This window comes from Ipomoea triloba, chromosome 10, assembly GCF_003576645.1.
Source record: "Ipomoea triloba cultivar NCNSP0323 chromosome 10, ASM357664v1".
Classification (NCBI taxonomy): Eukaryota; Viridiplantae; Streptophyta; class Magnoliopsida; order Solanales; family Convolvulaceae; genus Ipomoea; species Ipomoea triloba.
This window is the reverse complement of record NC_044925.1, coordinates 16,796,175-16,817,461: the sequence shown is the minus strand read 5'-3', so window position 1 is coordinate 16,817,461 and position 21,287 is coordinate 16,796,175. Positions and strand designations below refer to the sequence as shown.

Genomic DNA, 21,287 nt, shown 5'->3' with positions numbered 1-21,287 from the left:
CCAGATGGTCGGGAAGTCGAACCTAATATCGATTTTGAGATTCAAATTTTCCAATAAAGAGATTGGATTTACTCGCGATCTATGGACTGAGTCTCTAACATGATTTAAGAGACCAAGGTTTGCCGATATAGGGATCGGGTTTTACCAATCGGGGGATTGAATTTTAAAATGAGATCGAGCAATCGGATTTCAAACATAAGGCCCATGGTCGGGTAAGCGATCGAGAGATTAGCACTGATCTTGGAGATCAAACATAAGGCCCATGGTCGAGCAACGCGATTAAGAGATCAGTAACGCTAAGAAGCGGCATCACTGAGGAGCGGGATATATTCATCGCTAAGGAGCGGCATCGCTGAGAAGCGGGATATATTCAACGCTAAGAAGCGGCATCGCTAAGGAGCGGGATATATTCATTGCTAAGAAGCGGCATCACTGAGGAGCGGGATATATTCATCGCTAAAAAGCGGCATCACTGAGAAGCGGGATATATTCATCACTAAAAAGCAGCATCGCTGAGAAGCGGGATATATTCACCGTTAAGAAGCGGCATCGCTGAGGAGCAGGATATATTCATCGCTAAGGAGCAGCATCGCTGAGAAGCGGGATATATTCATCGCTAAGGAGCGGCATCGCTGAGGAGCGGGATATATTCATCTCTAAGAAGCGGCATCGCTTAGGAGCGGGATATATTCATCGCTAAAAAGCGGCATCGCTGAGAAGCGGGATATATTCATCGCTAAGAAGCGGCATCGGTGAGGAGCGGGATATATTCATCGCTAAAAAGCGGCATCACTGAGTAGCGGGATATATTCATCGCTAAAAGCGGCATCGCTGAGAAGCGGGATATATTCACCGCTAAGAAGCGGCATCGCTGAGGAGCGGGATATATTCATCGCTAAAAAGCGGCATCGCTGAGAAGCGGGATATATTCATCGTGCCGATGGTGGAAATGCCGACCTAATCGGGCTTATAGCACTGGCAGTGGTAATGCCGACCTAACTAGGCTCAGTTACCTACAACGTAAGGCATATGCCGAGATATGGTCTCGGGCTCATAGTGCCGATGGTGGCCATGCCGACCTAATCGGGCTTATAGCGCCGGTGGTGGTAATGTCGACCTAACCGGACTTAGTACACGACTAATATATATACATGGTCATTTACAATTTACAAAGCAAAGTAAATGAGGGTAATTCTTCCTCGTCGGTATAAAGATTGTAGTTTTTTCCGACTTTTCGGTCGTAATCGATCTTAACGATCGTAAATGGGCACCTTACTCCCAACGCCCTATAAACGGGCACCTTACTCCCGTAGTGGGCACCTTGCTCCCACAATGACCGATCCGAGGATCATAAACGGGAAGCTTGCTCCCGTAGTGGGCACCTTGCTCCCACAAAGATCGGTCAGAGAACCATAAACGGGCACATTGCTCCCGTAGTGGGCACCTTTTTCTCTTCTTGGTTGCTGGGTGTCTTGCTGTTCCTGGGAGAGAAGTAGAGAAACTGTGGGTACAGAGCTTCGATGAAGGGAGGCGACGGCTACATCTTTGATGTTGCATGGTCCGCCAGCCGCCATCATCGCCGAAGGTCCTTACTCCGTTACCCGCTGCCGCACCCGTGCTTCTCTCCCCAGCCCCAGTTGTATTTTTCTTACACATGCAGAAACGTCCAGACCTCCAGTCAGCAGTACAAGCTCAAACACATATCTGGATATTGTTAGCAATGGCCCCAAATCACGCATAGAAGGCCTAGCAACGGCCTCGACCCAACGCCAATTAAGATCATTAGTTAATCCGGTTGAAAAAACTCACTACTGCTACGAAGAGGAGGGGAATATTGGTGGCAACAGTAGCAGATAGCGTGATCACAACCGTAAAGAGGAATGGGAATTTTCAGGAACATGGCTTCTCGTTGCAATCCCCACAGACGGCGCCATTTGATATGGATTAATTCTTCCATATACTCCATGTACAAAATATGTAGAAGAATGTATGTAAAGTATAGTGTAAAATCCATAAATGAGCTCTCAATATCTTCTTTATTGATGTTCTTGAGTCAAATAGAGAGAAAGTAGAGAGCCTTGGTCATGTTTAGAGAGAGAGAGAAAGTCAAGAGAAAAAGCCAAAAGTCCTCCATAGTGAAGGGCTAAGGCCCTTTATATATGTCTAGAAGCTAACTTGAACCGTTTGACCTTGACCCGAACCGTTTGACATCAAACTGACGTGAAACGAGAGCGTAGACATACCGGGAGGTAGAACTTGATAATATTCCCTATCAGTAATAATGTGTGTTTATTTTAAACAATTTTTAAAAGTATATTAAACAAATACTACACTCTGTTAAAGTCAATAGTACTCAAAAATTATTTTTTGAACAAATTTTAAAAGTTTAAATTTGAAATTTATAATAGAATTTAATTCTCCGATCCGTATTATGTTAGAATAGTTTGAATTTATTATTGATTTTTCGTCCTAAAATTATCATAATATTACATGAATTTTATAATATGCATGTTATATTTGTGCATCACAAATTCACAACATAAGTTTAATTATGTAGCTTTTTTACCTATTTTATACTGAATTTATTATTTGTTAGAAAATAATGAATTTACATGCGATACATATTCATATCATTTAGTTAATATTGCATATTATCACGTAATACTCTTAGAGTATATTATTATATAATTGATCGAATTAATACCGTGTATCGCACGGGTGAAATTTTAAATACTTTGTATTCAACTCTTTTAAAATAATAAACTATATTTTTTTTTTCAAAAAAAAATATAGTTAATTATTTTTAGTAATTAACCACCTTAAATATCAATTTATATTTTAATTACAAATATCTATGTTCATAATTTTATCATATCAAATCAACATAATTTTTAAATAATAAAACTTCATAAATGAATGAACATCATATTTCCTTATTAGATATGAAATTTAATAATATTAATAGTTTTTAATAACATAGAATTATTTTAATATTTCAAATATTTTGTCCGTTCATCGCACGGGTGGTATACTAATATAATACTCCTTCCGTCCCGAAATGGTTGTCTTATTTACTTTTTGCACGCTTTTTAAGAAATTAAAGTAAATGTAATGTGCTTTTCAATTATACCACTCAATTTTTCACTTTTGGAAATAAAAGCAATAAAGAAAGCAAGGGTAAATTAAGAAAAGTAGAGGGAGTATAAAAGTGAGATTTATTTTTAAAAGTGTGAGAGATTTGTAAAAATACAAAATAAATAGTGAAGAATTTGTAAATTTAATGTGAAAGTGAGACTCATCTAAAAAAGCTATAGAGATTTGCCCAATAAGGATAGTCTAACAATTAAATTACGGAGTACAACGTAACTTGCAGTGTTCTGTGTATGTTTCATTCTCACTTCTGAATCATTCATCAAATTTCCCCTTCTCCACCTCCAGTCCTAATATTATTGTTGCCCTGCTCAATTTTATCTTCTCTTGCGCCGTCGCAAAGCATTGAGATTTGAGGGAGAGATAGAGTTCATTCACTTTTCTCCACTGCACTTTCATCCCTGTAGTAGCCTCTTCATTTCTCCCCATCTCTACATCACGCATTCTAAAATCAAAGGTAACTCCTTACCTACGCATAACATATTTTCTGCTCCGTTTTAAAACTATGTTTTTGGCTTTTAAGTACATTAGTTCTGTGAATTTTGCTTTTGTAGTTATTCTCAATGAATTTTTTCTCACTGTTGATACACTTTTCAGATTCTAACCTAATCCAACCTGCTAAATTTGAGACCAAATTAACGTATCCCCATCATTCAAGCTAAACTGGGGTTTGGAAATCCGAAAATTTTAAAATATTTAGAATTTTTGCCCAGACCGAACGCTTAGGCCTAGTCACATATGCACCAATAATTAGCAACCGCACACTTGCTGTCGTTGATGACATGATTTAGCAATGGTTTCCATGACTGTTATAAAGACAGTAGCCTGTAGCTGTGTGGTTCAGTGCCAAGGCTGTGGATTTGGAACATTTATGGTACAATGAAAGTTATGGCTGTCAAAATGTTAGTGACACTGTATATGTGCTGTTGTTCCCTATGGCTGAACTGTAATCAGCACAACATTTCGCTTGTTTGATCACTAGTTTTCATGTTTCAGGACTAAATGAGCATGGAATCTCCTGTATTTCTAAATTTATGAGCAAAAAGTTACTTGACGTCTATTGTTTTTCTTTATAGATTAGAGATGGTGGTGTCTGTTTCTAGCTGGAACTCCTACCTTTCAGGTTCAATATATGTCAACTTTGTTTTTGCCAATTTGATTAGTTGTGCTGAAAGTTCGGTTAATTTGCTAATGTTCTATGAGCTGTAGGTACTTTTCAACTTACAACTGACATAAAGTCTCCCACACAGCCATTCCGAATTCATTGCTCCAATAGGTTCAGTTTCAGAGAGCATTCTTCTGTTCAACTGACACCTAAGAAAGTAACTATTGTTTTCTCTGCTTACAAGATCTACATATTTATCATACCATATGAGCATTTTGATGTTTTTCCCTTTTGGTAGATAACTAGTGTAAAGATTGAGCATACATCTTTTGCGAGTCATGATATCAAATGCTATTCATATGTCCAAAGAAATCATCAGCATTTGAGAGATGATGATGACAACAAGCCATTTTTCGGGTTCTTAATGGAGCCGTTCAGGTACTTTACTTGCATACACATGCCCTCTGCAGTCATAGTTTTGTAGAACAGAGAAGAAATAGGATCATATATGAAAATAGATAAAACTAAAAGAGTGGACGTGAGACTTGTGTTTGCAAATATGAAGATACAGGTTGGAAATTATAACACATACAAGCTCAACTTGGTTCTCTTGTCCGTACATTCTTTCATCCATTATTATAGTATCATTATTATAGACCCATTCCTAAGGATTCTTTTAAAATCATTTTAAATCTTGAAATATTTTTCTTCATTTGGAAGCTGGAATCAAGTGGTGAGAGGAAAAAGATTAGGGAAGAAAGCAAACTCAAAGAAACAGGACTTCCAATTCTTGCTTGTATACCTATGAACATTTTGAGGAAACAAAGTTAGAATTTATGAAGAGCTCCTTGTTTGCTTCTGATTTAGGGTGGTAATTTTGAAGAGTTAATTCCATTTTTTGTATTAGAGTTATAGGTGTCATTCCACTTTTCAGAACATCCCCCATTGGTCCTAGTATTATTGTGGCATGATCATTTTTGGTCCTCCGTTAATAAACATGTTTAAATGACGTTAAATACAATGGCATTTTGGTCTTTTTGATACAAAGTGTATATTTTATTTTTATTTTTTTCGAAGAAATCCCTATTTCTGATCAGTCTACTCTGCCCTCTGCAGCATTGTCCGCAGCAATCTTTGTTGTACACTTGTACCTATGTTGTTGTTGTTATATATTTGTATTGCTTTTTTCACTTAAAAAAAAAAAAAAAAAAACACTACCCAACCAACATTGAAAAATACAAGAGCAAATACAAAAATTTGCTGTACCTATGTTGTTGCTTCCACCGGCATTGTGCCTTTCATCCATACCTATGGAAACAGGACTTCCAGTTCTTGCTTGTATACCTATGGAAATTTTGAAGGAAACAAAGTTAGAATTTATGAAATAAAGTAGCTCCTTGTGTGCTTCTGATTTAGGGTGGTAATTTTCACGTATTTGTTAGACTGATAATTTTTGTAAAACTGATGTCCCATAATTGCAGTTCCCAGGCTTTTACAAAAGTAATTATTGTATTTATTTTTTCCGTGACTGCCGTATTATGAAGTAAGGTATATTGAAACACTTGCTAATGAATTTGTTGTTTAATATACAGGGTAACTAAGACTTTACTATCATTTCTGGCTGAACAGCCAAGTCAGCTGAAGTACATAGAATGGCCAAGCATCCAGAGCACGGTTAGTTCTAAATTTAAACTCTCTTTCGTTTCTGAAGAGTGAAGACCAATATTGTTTGGTGACATGGTTTCCACTCTTTTGTATAGATTGTCAATTTTTTCTAGTTCTCACCATTGAACAATTTTTATTTTTTTTAAAAAATTATTCTGATCTTCAATCAGAGTAAGACTTTGTCAAATCATTTCCTTTTTGCTTCATTGAAAATTTAAAGTAGCCTGCCTCAAAAGTAGAATGTAATAGTGGTTTGCTTCAGTTCCAGTGAAATGGCAAAGTGTTTTGTATAATAATATGCACTAATAATGTAAGAGAGAGGACTGGTTTTCTGTCTAATGAGAAGGCTTTTTATGATTTATTTATTTTATTAAAAATGTATGTTGCTTTTCCTTTATCAAAATCATTGTAGTAGTATCTATCTCTAGTTTTCTACCACCTTACCAACATGTTAAAGGAAATGAAACTTGCCATTTCATTTTTCAATATATAATAAAATGTGTGAAAATAGCTATTAACTCATTGTTCAGCTAGTTATGTGTTTTGGAGAAGCTCAACTTCAATTTAAATCTTACTATTATTTTTGGATGTGAAGTATAGATCTTTAGGCATTGTTTAGAAGATGGTAATATTTTCATTTTTTCAGAAAAATAGAAAGCAAAAATGGAACAATGGAGTTTTTGTTCAAGTTGAAATATTCTCCAAACTACAAAATGGAAACAAATTTTCCATTTTTTTTAACTTTGTAAAGAAAGTTTGAAATCAACTTCAATGTTGATTTCCAAATGTAAAAAATGGGTGAACAGACCCTTCTTATTGTTTACTGGTGTTTGTGAAATGCACACTCTTTTTGGTTCCCAATTCTCAAACATTTGTTTTCCATTTGGAGAATGAAAATTGTTGGAAAAGTTGAAAAATGGAAAATGTTTTTCATTACTAATTATGTTGAATTTTGAGGATGGAAAACATACTGAGCTTCAAAACAAGTTTCTGACCATTGTGTCATAGGCCCTTAGGTTTACCCATGGCAACAACTTTCAAGCTAATGGATACAAAATTCCCACTAGATGCATGTTTCAAGATTGAATGATGGAGTTTCTTATCTCTGAATATCAGAGCTATTAGTAGAGACCATTTTTTCAAAGAACTGTTCCTAAATGATGCAAAAATGCAAGGATGCGGGTTCTTATGGGGGTGAATTTCTAGTCCTTTGATACTGTCATCTTTGATAGTGGTCATAGAAGTGGATTAAGAGGATGAAGGGTAGATCCATGGAGTCCTCAGATGTTCATGTGATTTTTGTTTTTGTATAGTAGAGTTTCAGTTTCCATCATATTATGACATTATATTTTATGGCTTATGATTTTTGTATTTGTTTTTGCTCGATTATGATCTTTCTGTTTAGCTGTTTCCCATGAACATTGCTAATTTGCTATTACAGAAAGTAGGTGACTAGGGTCTAATCTCAACATTTTAATGAGAGAAATCATTTACCCCGTTTTAGTAGAGGCAAACGATCTTCAATTATCATCCAGGGTTATTAGTGTTCTTACTGGGTTTGTCCCATGCTCTGACTGAAATAAAAGAGCTGCTAGTTCCCATCTAAAGCACACAATTCCTTGGCCTGACTGCCAATATAGATGGGAGAAAGTACATATGTTATTTCTTGTGTTACTATGTAGCTATTATAGGCTCTGAATACTATTGTCCAATGGTAGCATCTTTTGCTTTGATGGATAAATTCAATATTTAAACAGTCCTTTCATCTTTTAGGCGCCTCAATTAACTTTAGTTTGTATTCTCATAAATTCAAGAACAATTTTATCTTATGTTTAGTAAAAGCAGAACTGATGCAGTTTCTTTTGTTACTGCAGCTGAAGACGGCAAGTCTTGCACTCGTTCTTGTTGTTTTGTTTATCATTGCATTATCGTCAGTTGATTCTGCCCTATGTTTTCTATTGGCTTTGCTTTCAAGGAGGGCAGCATGATACAAGAATTGTGTGTTTCATGCTGAAAGGTAACCAGATCTGGCAAATGCTGTTCTTCACATGTATCCCTAAACCTAGTACTAATGGCATATTCTTTGGCATTGCCACATGAAGTGCCTTCTGAATTTCTCAGAAGGAACAATTTTGCCGACGTATGTGTACATTCCCTGATTGTCTCTGTACGCTGCCATCCACATTCACTTTAATGGAATTACTATCTGCCCTTTTTCCATCCAACTAAAGCTTTGCGTTTTAGTCAAAGTTTTCTTTTGATTATTTTTATATGTGATCGATATTCTAGGCCAACTTTGTTCAGAGAAAATCTCTGTAGGGTAAGTACATATTTTAATACATGCAATTTATGTTGGGTTAAAGTATTTAGGAGATGTCTGATTTCTTGATTTGTTTCTTAGTGCCTTCAGAATGTGTTTGCATTTCGTGGTGAATACTATATTTCATGGAGAGACATCCACACTTTGAACAATAATTAGATGGTCTATACAAGAATTACCGAGGCCTAGTGTTTGATGCTAAATAGAATTCAATCAACTCAAGATAATATCAATTACTCTACTATTTTTTGGCATTGGATTCACCATAAGTTCCATGTTTTTCGAAAAGTATTACTCTTTTACTTCATTGTAATCTAGCATTTGCTGAGAATCATACAAGTTTCATGTGTATTACATATTGCTTGAAGATTACTACATCATCTTTAGAAGTATTGCATATTCTTTAAATAGTATTTCATGTTCCTTCCAATAGTTGTATTTGAGAAACATTGTTGAACATATTGGAGATGAAGATAGAAATGAGAGTTCAATTAAAGCTTGTTGGTCTAGTTGGATGAAACCAACCTGTAGATATTTAAGCACTGTTAATATGATAAGGATTTCAATTCTTAATTTAGATTTTTGAATAATATTTTGTATTTGAATTTAGATATTTATTTCAATTCACATGGACAGACTTTTTTTTTTTTGGTTGATTCTATCAATTTTCATACAAAAAGTGCAATATCTGGATAATTGGATAATTGGAAGCATGAAGAGGCTCTCATATAAAAGTATATTTTGGCAATAAAAACAGTGGTAAAGTAATCCCACTTAGAGCATCTCCATCAGTTCATATAGTTTTTGTTAGGTATTTTATTGCCATCTATGTGAGAGAGGGAGAGAAAAAGAGGGAAAAAAACAAAAAAAAAAAAAGGCTCTGTAACACTCCCAATGGGCGCCTGCAGGGTACGCACTAGTTGGGGCCTGGGCACCAGCAGTTTTTCATTTAAATTTTTTTTTCCAACAGTACCACAAAAAACCTTCACTCATATAGGCTCTGTTTGACGCTCTGAGTTGAAAAGTTACGTGGAAGTTGAAAGTTTGAAAAGTTAGTAGCTAATAAGCTAACTAATTGAAATTAAAGTGTTTTGTAAAATTAATTGTTCAATTAGTTGATAAGTGAAAAAAATATTTAAGGATAAACTAAGATATTAAGATTTTGATTAATGGAGGTAAATGGTGTCATTTTTGTAAATTATTCTTTTTGCCTCATTTTATCCGTCCTACTTACTATTTATTGATTAAATCAACTCTTTCTTCTTTGTTTATTTTCTTTATTATTATTTTTTACTTATTTTAAAATTTAATTTTTTGTGTTTAATACCACCTCCATCCCATTTTGGTTGTTTGATTCGTTTAACGAGGCTTGACTGAACTTATTTTTAATTTAATTTTTCTTAATATTAAGTTTAGTATTAATATATAAAATTTATATATTTAGAAATTACATTAAAAGTACTATTAAACACAAAAAAAATAAATTTAAAAATAAAAAAAATACTAAAGAAAATAAGAAATAAATAAAGAGTTGATTTGACCAATGAATAGTAAATAAAACAGGTAAAATGAGACAGATGGAGTAGTACTTTTAGTGTAGTTTCTAAATATATAAATTTTGTATACTAATACTAAATTTAATATTATGAAAAATTGAATTAAAAATAATTTCAGTCAAGCATCGTTAACCGAACCAGACACATAAAATGGGACGAAGGAAATAATAAAGATAAAAAAAAATTAAAAAATTATGAGCTTATTTTAAAACGCTACTTGGGAGTTTCAAAATAAGCTATTATTTGGAGCCCTAGGCTCTGTTTGGCAAAGCTTATAGCTTACTAATAAGCTATAAGCTTTGTTTGTTAATGTTCTCAAAATAAGCTAGTAATTTCTAACTTTTTTTTCTATCCTTATCATTATTATTTTAAATAAATGACATCCTTTGCCCTTCCTAATTAAAACTCTTTTGACCTTTCTTTTCAAAAAAAAAGAAAAAAAAACTCTTTTGACCTTTTCTCCTCTCCTATATCTCTATCGACAAAAATTTGAAGTGAAACCTCTATTGATATAAAGAGATTTGCAACAATATTGCTACTTCATTATGAGATGCTAGATCATGATTATGCTAATAGTTTCATTTCAAAATGTTAAATTTTAATATGTAAACAAACCTATTTAAATTTAACTCTACTTAAATTTTATGAAGATGTCATATTTAGTCTTTTTTACATTTATTAGTTTATCAAAAAGTTAATTTTATCACACTTTTAAACATAATTAGCTAGCTTAACAACTCTTCAGTTTTCAGTTTTTAACTTATAGCTTTTCAGCTTTTATCTTCCTTTTCAGCTAGGTTTGTCAAACATATCATATGCTTTACTAAACAAAACTTATAGCTTATTTGTAGCTTAAAATAAGCTATAAGTTCTACCAAACAGAGTCTATGTCTATTTATTTATTTTCTTTTCCCTCTTCTCCCTCCCATCTCAAGAAATACACAAGAGCTGCAAGGGGGACACACAAGAGCTGCCAAACCTAAGAATGTACTTCATGCAAGAAATACTGATGTCTGAGATCAATATGCACCAATCCAGGAATGTCAAGCTTGCAACAACATTCCAAAATGCACTATTCAAAAGTTAGGTAACCCAAAGAAAGTGATTGTGGGAAAAAAACTGATTTTTTAACACTTGGATGTATGACAGTTGGACATAACTACCACCAGATGCAAGCTATTATGTTTTTATAACAATATGATATGATCTGATCCCAACTAATACGATAGTGCACACACGACAACACATGGATGCACATATAAACAAGGGGAAAAATCAAACAATGCACACACAATGTACACATGAGTACATACAAAGACAAGGGGAAAAAGACCCTCCCTCAAGACGCACACAGCAAACTAACGAATGCATACAACAGACCTTCAAAGTGAGAACCATAATAGAACTAACCAAAATGCACACATTCCCAATGACTCAACAACTGTAACTCTCCCAAATGAAAGGTCACAGGTTCAAAATCCAATGGAGACATTGACTCTTTATGCAACATTATAACAGAGTCAGAAGTACTATGCACACATACAAAAACACTGAGCGTGGAAAATTTCATTGATGATTTACCCTCTTGCACTCGCAAATAACAAATGAATTATTTATCTTGAGCATAAAGTTCGTATAACCTATAATTCATCATTGCATCAAACATGAGAAAGTTAAAATCATTTTACAATATCAAGAGTCTGATTAAATAAGCTTTAAGTTCAATACTGTTCTAAACATAAAACTGCTTCCGGAGACACTCTCCGGATGTCAAAAGCTTTGCTTCATCCAAAAAATGCGATGCTATGACATACAAAGATTGGTACATCCATTACATCATTTAACACAAACTCCTGATATATGATGTTTTGATATGGCACAAAAATAGTGATAACCAATGCAACAAGCATGGCAAAGGTGAATGAATGGTGGGATTAAGCTTTGACATAAAAATGAAAAAGAAACACCATAACACAACAAGCAAAGCAATGTCTTGTTACAGTCTTGAACTCCATGTCAGCAGTTGCGGCTTCATCATCATCGCGCTGTTTGGCTGCAACAGATTCTGATGCGAACACTATTCTCAAACTCTGATGTTAAAATGTAGGAAATGGGTAAAGGAATATCAGAACAAGAGAGCTAGGGACCAAAATAAGAAGTGCTTGAGAACCAGAGCACCTGCACTTGCTCATTATTCATCTTCTTGGAAGATGAGGCTTAATGGATTCCACAACGACCTATTTATAACAAAAAAAAAAAAAAAAAAAAAAAAAAAGAAGAGATAAGACTTCAAATTAATGATTTTTGATCATATTGGCATGAAAATATCCTCTAATACGACTGAATCTCCAACTCCAAAAGGCCTGTAAGACTCCATATCCCGTGAACAGAAACAGAAAAAAGGCTCAATTTGACTAACAAAATTGTTAGCCTCTTGTATTCAACAAAGAGATGGCAATCTTAAAACAACTCCATGTCTAGCAGAATGGATGATCACACTAATAAATGTTGCAAGAGGGACATCGGCATATCCCTCTAGTATGATAGTGATTTTCTAGCTAGACAAGGATTGTCCTTGATGTAGGCAATACCACTGCTCTATGTCACAGATAGTTTTTCTAAGTACAGTCCAATCAAATGCAAACCAGAACATAACAAAGAGATCTATTGGGATGGAGGAGATGGGATTCAAAACTGTCTAATTTGGAAAGGGGTTTAGCTTACAACTTAAGCTAAATCCAAACCCCTCTCATTGGAAAATTGCTAAAAATTGCAGATCACTCCCACCAGCATAACAAGTAATAATTCATCAAGATGGGTATTAACTTCCTGTATAAAGTGGGATAGCCTATGCTTATAAAGGAGAAACATTTTCTAGTATCAAGATACAATTTCATTTTTCCCTAGGTTCTATATGAAAGAGTATAGATCATACCCTCCCGTCATAAGACAATGATGCGAACATCCATGGTTCTCGATAACTCCAAGCAAGACCTTCAAAATCAAGGTAGACAAATCAAATTGAGTTTGGCAGTAAAGATGAAGAGGCAAATAGATTTTATGACAATTACCATATACACTATCTTCATAGTCACTGTATGAGTTAAGCAAATGGCCAACCCGACTAGTATTGGACTCAAAGCTGAAATTAGAAAAAAAAAAACTTATGAGACATGATGTCAACTAATAGAGACATTAAAATCTTATGGTTTTCTTCTGCATGCAGGGCAAGGATTATGGATGAAGACAATCACCTCTCAGACATTAGGTCTGCAGCACTAGGAGGAGATGTAAGCCACAAATTGACTGCAGAGTCAGTCCCAGCACTCTACAAATGCTTTGATGCTGTCAGCATAATACAAGCACTCCAAAATACAAAAGAGAGTAGTTTTAAGACTGTCTAGAAGAGTCTAGAAGAGCAGAAAGTTTGGTACATATGCCAAAGAAATGTCATCTACATTTTCTAAATGTTTTTCCTTCATGTTACATGAATTTGTGATTTAGAGAGAGAGAGAGAGAGAGAGAGAGAGAGAGAGAGAGAGAACCAGAATTAAGCCTTCATATTCAGGATTACATTTCACAGTCCATGTCCTGTCAACAAACAAATTACACTTGCTCATTTGAAAACAAGAAAGGCTAGGTATTTGTGAGAACCAAATGAACTATGATTGCAATTAGACATTCAAGGGTGAGGGATGCATATTCACATACATAACTCAAGATAATGAAGCAATGTATTCATAGCACATCCATACAAAGAGCATAGCTAACCAAACACATCACATTTGCAAATTAACAATATCTAGAATTTGCCAAGAATGATATACCAGTGATCATGCCCAGGAAGCTGTAAGACAGGAAACTTCACCATTCTAAGGTCCCATATGTTTATCCCAGATTCATCTTCAGCAGTTACCTACAAAATATAAAGCATATTAATCAGACTGGGAGTTCAGGTTTACACTTTACAGGAACCTTGCCCTTATTTCCTCAATACCGAACAAGATAAAAGAATGGAACAATTCTTAGCGGATAAGTATGTTTCTATATCTCAGTCCTGATTTTTAATTTTAACCAATTACATATCACAAGGGTAATCACAGTGGAGTACAGTGAGAATTGAAACTTAGACACTTCCAAGAAAAAAAGTTGACACTTCATGCATTTAAATTATCTGTCCTTACACTTGACACAAAGGAAAGAGAGGTCATTACAATAAGCTAAGCCAGTTGTATCCCTCAAAGTGGATGCAGTTCTGTGTGCCAACATGCCCCTAAATCTACAAGTTAGTCAAGAGGAATACTTATAGACAACCTAGTCTCATTAATCTATATCTTCTCCGTGAACCATATACAATGACCCATTGATCAGGAACAGCTAGGAATAAGAACTTCAAAGTACTAGAGCTACATTAACTGATTAAAAAAGTCATTTGAAGGTACTTACAAGCATATACTTTTTCTTAACATCATAGTCTACATTTCGGATGTGAGCATGCTCAATTGAGCTTGTTTTCCTGCAAGTGCAAGAGTTATGATATTAATTGTCAGAAACAATCTCCTCATCCCTTTGTTTCAAATTTAAAAATCCAATAAAATTTGAAAAGAGTGGACCTAAAGTAAAACAAATGAAATGTGCACCAGTGTCTATCATATGACAAGGAGAAATATGCACAAAATTAGCATACTTCATATTACGTAGATCCCAAAATTGAACTGATGAGTCACATGTTAAGGCAATGGCATTATAATCATGTGGATCCCAAGCTCCCCCAGATAAAGAGTGAAGCAATCCAGCTGATTCTTTTGCTTGCACCTAAACTTGGCAACAACAGCTGAATAATAATTAGCCCAAGAAATCAGAGCTAACAAGATTCTACATATATACCAATCTTCATTACTTTTATTTATTGTTTTGTGTTGGAGAGGAGGGTGAATAAGGATGTAAATCTTAAGGTTTTGTAATACCAGCCACAGAAAATTGCATGCTAAAAAACCATCAAAATAAATTGGGCAAATCACTATTTTGGTCCCTCAATTGTTTTGCAATTGTCTATTTAGTCGAATTGGCCCTCCAATTGTTTTAAATTTCGTCAATTAAATCCCCTAACCACTGTTTTGGTAACTAACGGTTGACTGACAGAATAGTGGCTAGGGGACTAAATTGATAGTTGCAAAACAATTAAGGGACCAAAATAGTGATTTTCCCAAATAAATTTATTTTCACAAAGCAAAATGGCTAAAGTTGTGTCCAGAGTTAATACTTGTGCAGTCTTCTTTGACGTGTCAAAGCCCCACAGAATAAGATTCTGTTCATCAATGGTAACCAATTTGTCATGCCTTCCAGTGGGCCACCAAAGTGTGCTGCCAGTTCAGAAAGTTGCAGAAGACTTTAGTGTTCAAAACAAATAGATTAAAACAAGACTACTCAACTCAATGGAAATCCTCAGTGACAATTGGAAAGCAGAACGCTAAATTTTTCATCATGGTGCAATACTGCAATCAGTATATCATTTTACTCAAACTTTACGGTGCACTCTGCATTTCCATTTTCTTCTACTTAGAGATCATAAGAACATATTAAAGAATCATAAACCCAACCACTATGAAATTGTTAACTCACCATCTAATCTTTGAACCATGTGCATCAAGAGAAGCAATCCGTTCTAACTGTGGGGAATTCAGCTGCCCATACAGCTCAGGCACCTGCCAAATTGCTGCCCCATACATTTCACCTGCAAAACCAAATCATAATTCTATCACAAATAAATGTAGTGTATGAGTGCATCATCTTCTTCCCTACTCTCCTTCAATCCAAGTACCAATATGACCTAACAAACAACCAATCAAGCAATACAACCCTACAACTTCTGATACGGACCCACGCAAGACCTGCCATGAAAACCCATATTGTGCTTGATAAATCAAAATTGAAGCAAACCCACACACAACCTGCTGTAAAAACTCTTGTTGCATTTGGTCAACCCAGAATCAATACCCAAAAATAAGTTAGATGGAGTCAAACCCAACACAAGGAACGCAAGACCTTGCATGTGAATCTGAGGGAACTATATTCAAAAGTAAAATTCCACTGTTGGTAGTAACAGAAACAGAAAGGCTTCTAGAGAAGAAGACAAAGATTCTACATTGTTTTTCTTATTATAATCTTTTGAATTCCCCCATTATTAAAACAATAAGAAATGGGTATTTATAAAGTAAGAAAAAAAAACTTACAAGTAAACTAGTGGCCTTTAGTGATTTATTGGTATTAAAGCATAAAAAGAAACCGAAATGAAATGACTATTAGTGACATATAATGCTATTGAGATACAGAAAGAAACTTAGGAGTAGGCCAGCTCCATTCTTAGGGCATTCTTCAACTGGAATGAATAGGATGGTGTCATGGCTTGCATCAACTTCACTGCTAATACACTTCCAGTAAATTTTTCAAGCAAAGGTTATAGAAATGCAGGTCTCACATTTGGCAACTAGCTCATGGAAATCCTCAAAAAAATTACAACTTCTCAAACTACAGTTATAATGCTCTACCATGCAGCCAGAACACTTTCTAATGCTCCAATGTAAATCATAAGCTATTGAAATTGAGTTCTTACGTTTCACTATTAGCTGACCACAGATCTCATAATCTGCATTCTTAACAAGACAGTGGTCCCAGATGGAATATATATAACATTTCAGCAATTATATTCATAAAGACGAAACTGTAAAACAGAACAACAAAAAACATAATCAACAATTAAGCAGAGTGAAGTGGGAATCGGCGAGTTACCGGAAGAGAAAACGGTGGAGAAGATGCGTTGATCAAAGGGGCAAGAAGCGAGGTCCCAAATCTCATTAGGGTGAGAAAACAGACCCTCGCAGATCAATTCGGTGCCGTCGGCGGAGAGCCGAATAAGATGCACCTCGTTCTCTTCTTTAAGGCTAAGAGTTCCGGCGAGGAAGCTGGTATGATCAGTGTCGGCTTTGACGTCGGCGATGCATCTCGCCTGAGAGAAATGCGGAAATGGAAATTGTAGAGAGCAAGTGTGAATTGTGAAGACTCAAGAGAGAATAGAGAAGGGAAGGGAAGGAAGCAGAGATTACCTGATACTTGAGGCCATAGCCGATGCCTGTTGATCCTCCTTGCATTGTTGCGACTGATCTCGGAAATCTTCGATCTATACTCGCCGTTTTTCTACACTATTCCTTCTTATCGTTGTATGTATTGCAAATTGCAATGTAGTCCAAAGTCAATCTTGTACTCGTATCAAGTCTTAGGGTGTGTTTGGTTGGGGGTTTAGGCATAAGGTATGAGTATCAAAGTGATTGTTAGTGTTTGGTTGATAGGTTTTGTGAATGCTACTATGGGTTTGGAATACCCCATTAATGGCAAAACCCATACCCTTATTAAATAAGGGTTTCATCTTCCTTCATCATTTCTTCCCCAACTATTAATAATCATTCCCATTCCACCCAACTACCAAACATGCTAAATACTTTCACCAAAACCCATTACCCTTACCAAGTATTTGATACCCATTCCGATTCCGATTCTCATGTGCGAACCAAACGCACCCTTAATTTTGGATTAATGAAATTATTAATCCATTACCACTAATAATATTTCTGAAATTTATTCCATTTGTAATCTCAAATTTCAATACCATTTTCAAATGGAAAATACTACTTCGACTTCTAATTTTACTCTATATTTTTACTCTCTCATTTAAAATTTTGATGTTGCTCTCGAGCTTAGCATAGTTGGTTTGTCGCTTGACTTAAAAGGTCATGGCAGGAGGTGACAATGTAAGGATCGAATCACACCGAAGCATGTATGGGAAAAAGATCCAAGCCAGTGAGTTAATTGCGCGACTAGTGATTTACCTCCAGAGTGGCTCTAGGGCGCATATACAACCGTTATTATATGAACCATGGTCCACACAACTATGTGGATCATAAATAAAAAGTACATTATTTGTATACGTAAAATACATTATTTGAGTACTAAAAGTACATTATTTTATATACTATCAAATAATGTACATTCATTTTTTTTTTAAAATGTGCATTCAGTACACAAATAATATATTTTTAATATATTAAAAATGTACCTTATATTCTATGGTCCACACAATACTTTGCGGGGTCATATTGGTTTAGGATTAGTCTGGTGAAGCTAAGATCACCTAAGTTTTTTTTTTTTTAAAGAATTTTGATGTTGACATTTTAATTGAGATCCATAAAATGAAGATGTCATTATTAGTACAATAGTGTGAATAATCTAAATTTTGGTATCAACAAATCACATAATTTAACGGTTGTTCAAATTGTTGTAAGTACCACCAAATCCATTTCTATAGTATATAGTTGCTCCAAAATGTAAAAAATTTGTAAGGTATTGATGGGATATATGAGTGTGGGCCAGACCCATTGGTGAGGTAGAGTGAGGTGGGTCGTGGTACTACCCGAGAGCAAGGTGGTGGTATGCGAGCAAGCACGCAAATGCATGTATGGGGTGTGTATCGTGTATGCACGCCCACGTGTGTATGTGGTTGCAGACAAATGGCGGTTAAAGGGTGCCCTAGGGCTGACCTAAACACGACGACTGAGAGAACGCTTCGTAAACGTTAAGCTTTATTCTGCCCTAGGGTCGACCTCAACCTTCTTAGGTTGGGAAGTTTACCTTGAGCAAGACTACTTAAAGATTGAGACCCAGATTCTTGACCTTGTACCGAACACATCACTTAGTGGATGATTAGGAATATTGCAACACGTGGACATTCCCAAGATAGCCAATTACATGCGCGACACATGTCAAGCATGCCGAGAGCATGACATGTCTCTTAGTTCTGCCACTTCAGCCGTTGCTTCTGCAGCTTCTACTCGAGCTTCCGTAGCCTCATTTGCGGCTCGTCTTGCTGCATCTTCAGCCCACACTGCTTGTTCGAGAAGTTCTGCATGACTGGCTTGGGATTCACTTGTACCAGCAGCAGGCATTGATGTGTTGCGAACAACAGTGAGTATGCGCTCAATTTGAGCCATCTTCTGAGATTGATCGGCCATAAATTGGCGCACCTCGCCAACGAAAGCTTCTTCGGCCTGTCGATCATAATCAGAAGGAGGAGAAGAAGGTTGAGGAGTACCTTTAGTCGGAGGGGACTTGGGTGCTTCCAGATTTCCACTCATGACTTGCAACTGTGAGTCTACCTCTCGATTGTGTGTCTGAGGATCAGTAGGAACACTGGGATCAGAGCTTGAAGGTAGCTCCATATCAGGCGCTTCCCGGTTTCCACCTGAGGGACGGATCACTTTTCGCTCATCACCTCTCGAACCTGGAACCTCAGCTTCAGCAACTGGTGGGATTGGATCAGCTAAGGAAGGAACTTCTGTATTGGATGCTTCCCGGTTTCCATCCAATTGAAGATCCTCCTTAGTGGTACCTCTCGAACCAGAGCTGGGAACTTGATCATCTGCCGGAAGGATCGGATTTGAGGGAGGAGGTTGTGCATCGATAGGTGCTTGCCGGTTTCCACCATTGATGGGAACATCTTCCCCCTCAGTACCTCTCGAACCAGCAGGACCTGAAACTGTCTGCTCTCGTTGCTCATCCGGCTGCACTTCAGTCTGCTTAGGTGAATCAGGAATCACGATGGTTTCAGGAGCAGCTGGTGCATTCCACCTTTGTCTATCAACCATCCTGGCTGCAAAGGTTGATGCGGTGTCATCTAGTAGCAAGAATGGTGACGGCAGCTCCATGTAAATTGGAAAGCCTGGCAGTGTGAGCAACGAAATTTCACCCTCTCGAACTGTCTGTGCCTCGTCGGTGTCATCCGAGGGTGTGGACTCAGGAGCTGGCAGAAGTAGAACTGAGTTGGGTTCTGCCTCAAGTGCTTCAGAGGTCTCGGATTCACCTCTCGAAGCTGCTACCTATTCGTCCAGAGCAGAGTCACTTACTTGGGACAAAGGGATTGCTGCCGTTGCAATTGAATTTTCAGGATCATCTCTTGCAACCCCTGAGGTTTCCCCTAGACCTCTCGTATCCTCTACATTCTGTCCCAAGGATAGAGCAGTGGAGAGCCTGAGATCTTCTTGATATTGTGCCTCTAATTCAGGATCCACTTCAGGCTCGTCTTCTTGTTCATCAGCAACTATGCCCTTGCCTCTGTCAGATCGGCCAAGATTCTTCTTGGTCACATGCATTTCATGGGCTAGGTCTCGAAGTTCATTGCCTGGAATGTCGGTAAGGTTTAACCAGTTCAAAGCAAAGATCTCCTCAACCTCCATAACTGCTACTAGTGCAATCAGTTGATCAAAGGGGCCTATTCTCCAGTCGATCCATTGGAGTACCGTGGAGAAATCATCCAAACTAGGCACGTCTTCAACACGTTGATCCAACTGAGAGGTGACTTCGTCATTCAGATCATGAGGCTCAGCAGATAGGATTTCTGTCTCTGATGCAGCTTCCACTGTCTGCACATCGATCTCTCGATTGTGCTCCGAGAGATCGTCACCCAACCCAACATCTGCTATGGCTCTAACTATCGATCCTTCAACTTGAGCAGATTCAGTGGGTGTCAACTCCACATTTTGAGCACTTTGCACTGGGTCCCTGACCACAGTGCCCTGATCATCAGCAGCAGTTACCACTGTGTTGTCTTGGACTTCAACTGTTGGAACTGCTATCTCTCGAACCACCTCTCGTGGTTCCTCAACATCTCTCTGCACTGGATCACTGATCCCAGTGCCTTCAAACTCTCGAGTCTCCTCTCGAGACATATCCACAGATTCATCAGCATCACCAGCACCATCAATATTCAGATCAACAATAATTTCACCCGAGATGGACTTGGTAGGGGGCACTCTCTCAACCTCAACGGCCATTGTAGCCTGAGATTCCCCCTGGGCTTGTGCCCTGTCCTCGAATGGTACTGGAATAACAGAGGGTGTCACCTCTCGAGTCTTGGTAACAGCATCAGAGTTAGCTTTCTTAGCCTTCTTAGGTAGAACAACCCTCTTAATCAATACACCCAGTGATGCATCATCAGAATCCTCCTCGACAGATTGGGCTTTCCTCTTGCCCTTTCCCTTAGGCTTTGAGGGAGAGGGTGCAATCTTTACACCCTTGGACTTTGGAGCTTTAGATTTCGTCCTACCCATATAGGTATTACGATGAATCTCTCTCCTTTCCCTCAATTGCAAACCCTTCAAACTCAACAAATATTGAACAACAAAACCGAAACCAACCTTTTTATTAATCGACTGGTTGGTGTTTGAAACTGAGCCTTGCACTTGTTGCTTTAGGAAGTTGAAGATGATGTGCGCCCAGTCCATTTGAATGTTGTTCCAGATGGCATGGAGGATTTTGAGGATGTCTAGATTGATCTCATCGGTTCCAGATGCCTTGCTGAGGATGAATTTCATGATGAGATCAGCTGCAATAGCAAACCTCTCCTTCATATGGTATTTGCGGAGGGTAGAGGTTGCGCTGGACG

The 21,287-nt window shown here is 36.9% G+C and overlaps 2 protein-coding genes across 4 annotated transcripts; one reads left to right on the top strand and one right to left on the bottom strand.

Annotated features, from left to right (window-relative positions):
• The first annotated feature begins 3,364 nt into the window (after positions 1-3,364).
• LOC116031898 lies at positions 3,365-8,760 on the top strand. The gene is made up of 6 exons (XM_031274250.1): positions 3,365-3,607; positions 4,227-4,273; positions 4,360-4,472; positions 4,554-4,693; positions 5,848-5,929; positions 7,795-8,760. Exons 2-6 carry the CDS (start codon positions 4,234-4,236, stop codon positions 7,906-7,908), a joined length of 489 nt encoding a protein of 162 aa, XP_031130110.1. The 5' UTR covers positions 3,365-3,607; positions 4,227-4,233; the 3' UTR covers positions 7,909-8,760.
• Positions 8,761-11,426: 2,666 nt separating this feature from the next.
• LOC116032929 (WD repeat-containing protein DWA2-like) lies at positions 11,427-17,021 on the bottom strand. 3 transcript variants are annotated; one of them, XM_031275674.1, is made up of 13 exons: positions 16,900-17,021; positions 16,586-16,802; positions 15,419-15,530; positions 15,060-15,159; positions 14,484-14,611; positions 14,243-14,312; positions 13,624-13,712; positions 13,342-13,387; positions 13,051-13,124; positions 12,868-12,938; positions 12,732-12,790; positions 11,975-12,033; positions 11,427-11,886 (listed from the first exon to the last, which is right to left on the bottom strand). In XM_031275674.1, the coding sequence occupies exons 1-12, from the start codon at positions 16,942-16,944 to the stop codon at positions 11,992-11,994; spliced, it is 1,053 nt and encodes a 350-aa protein (XP_031131534.1). In that variant the 5' UTR covers positions 16,945-17,021; the 3' UTR covers positions 11,427-11,886; positions 11,975-11,991. The 3 variants fall into 3 exon arrangements, with proteins under 3 accessions (XP_031131534.1, XP_031131535.1, XP_031131533.1); XM_031275675.1 differs by having other exon boundaries at positions 11,427-11,861; XM_031275673.1 differs by having other exon boundaries at positions 11,427-12,033.
• Between the last annotated feature and the right edge of the window lie 4,266 nt (positions 17,022-21,287).

What these genes read in the sequence shown, in the direction of transcription:
- LOC116032929 (XM_031275673.1), bottom strand. Translation starts at nt 16,944, where the DNA reads ATGCAAGGAGGATCAACAGGCATCGGCTATGGCCTCAAGTATCAG. An exon ending in TGGGATCTACGTAATATGAA is followed by an intron (nt 14,313 to 14,483) that starts GTATGCTAATTT and finishes TTGCACTTGCAG; the next exon opens with GAAAACAAGCTCAATTGAGC. An exon ending in CATTGTCTTATGACGGGAGG is followed by an intron (nt 12,034 to 12,731) that starts GTATGATCTATA and finishes TGTTATAAATAG; the next exon opens with GTCGTTGTGGAATCCATTAA.
- LOC116031898 (XM_031274250.1), top strand. Translation starts at nt 4,234, where the DNA reads ATGGTGGTGTCTGTTTCTAGCTGGAACTCCTACCTTTCAG. An exon ending in TTCAACTGACACCTAAGAAA is followed by an intron (nt 4,473 to 4,553) that starts GTAACTATTGTT and finishes CCCTTTTGGTAG; the next exon opens with ATAACTAGTGTAAAGATTGA. An exon ending in TTCTTAATGGAGCCGTTCAG is followed by an intron (nt 4,694 to 5,847) that starts GTACTTTACTTG and finishes TTTAATATACAG; the next exon opens with GGTAACTAAGACTTTACTAT.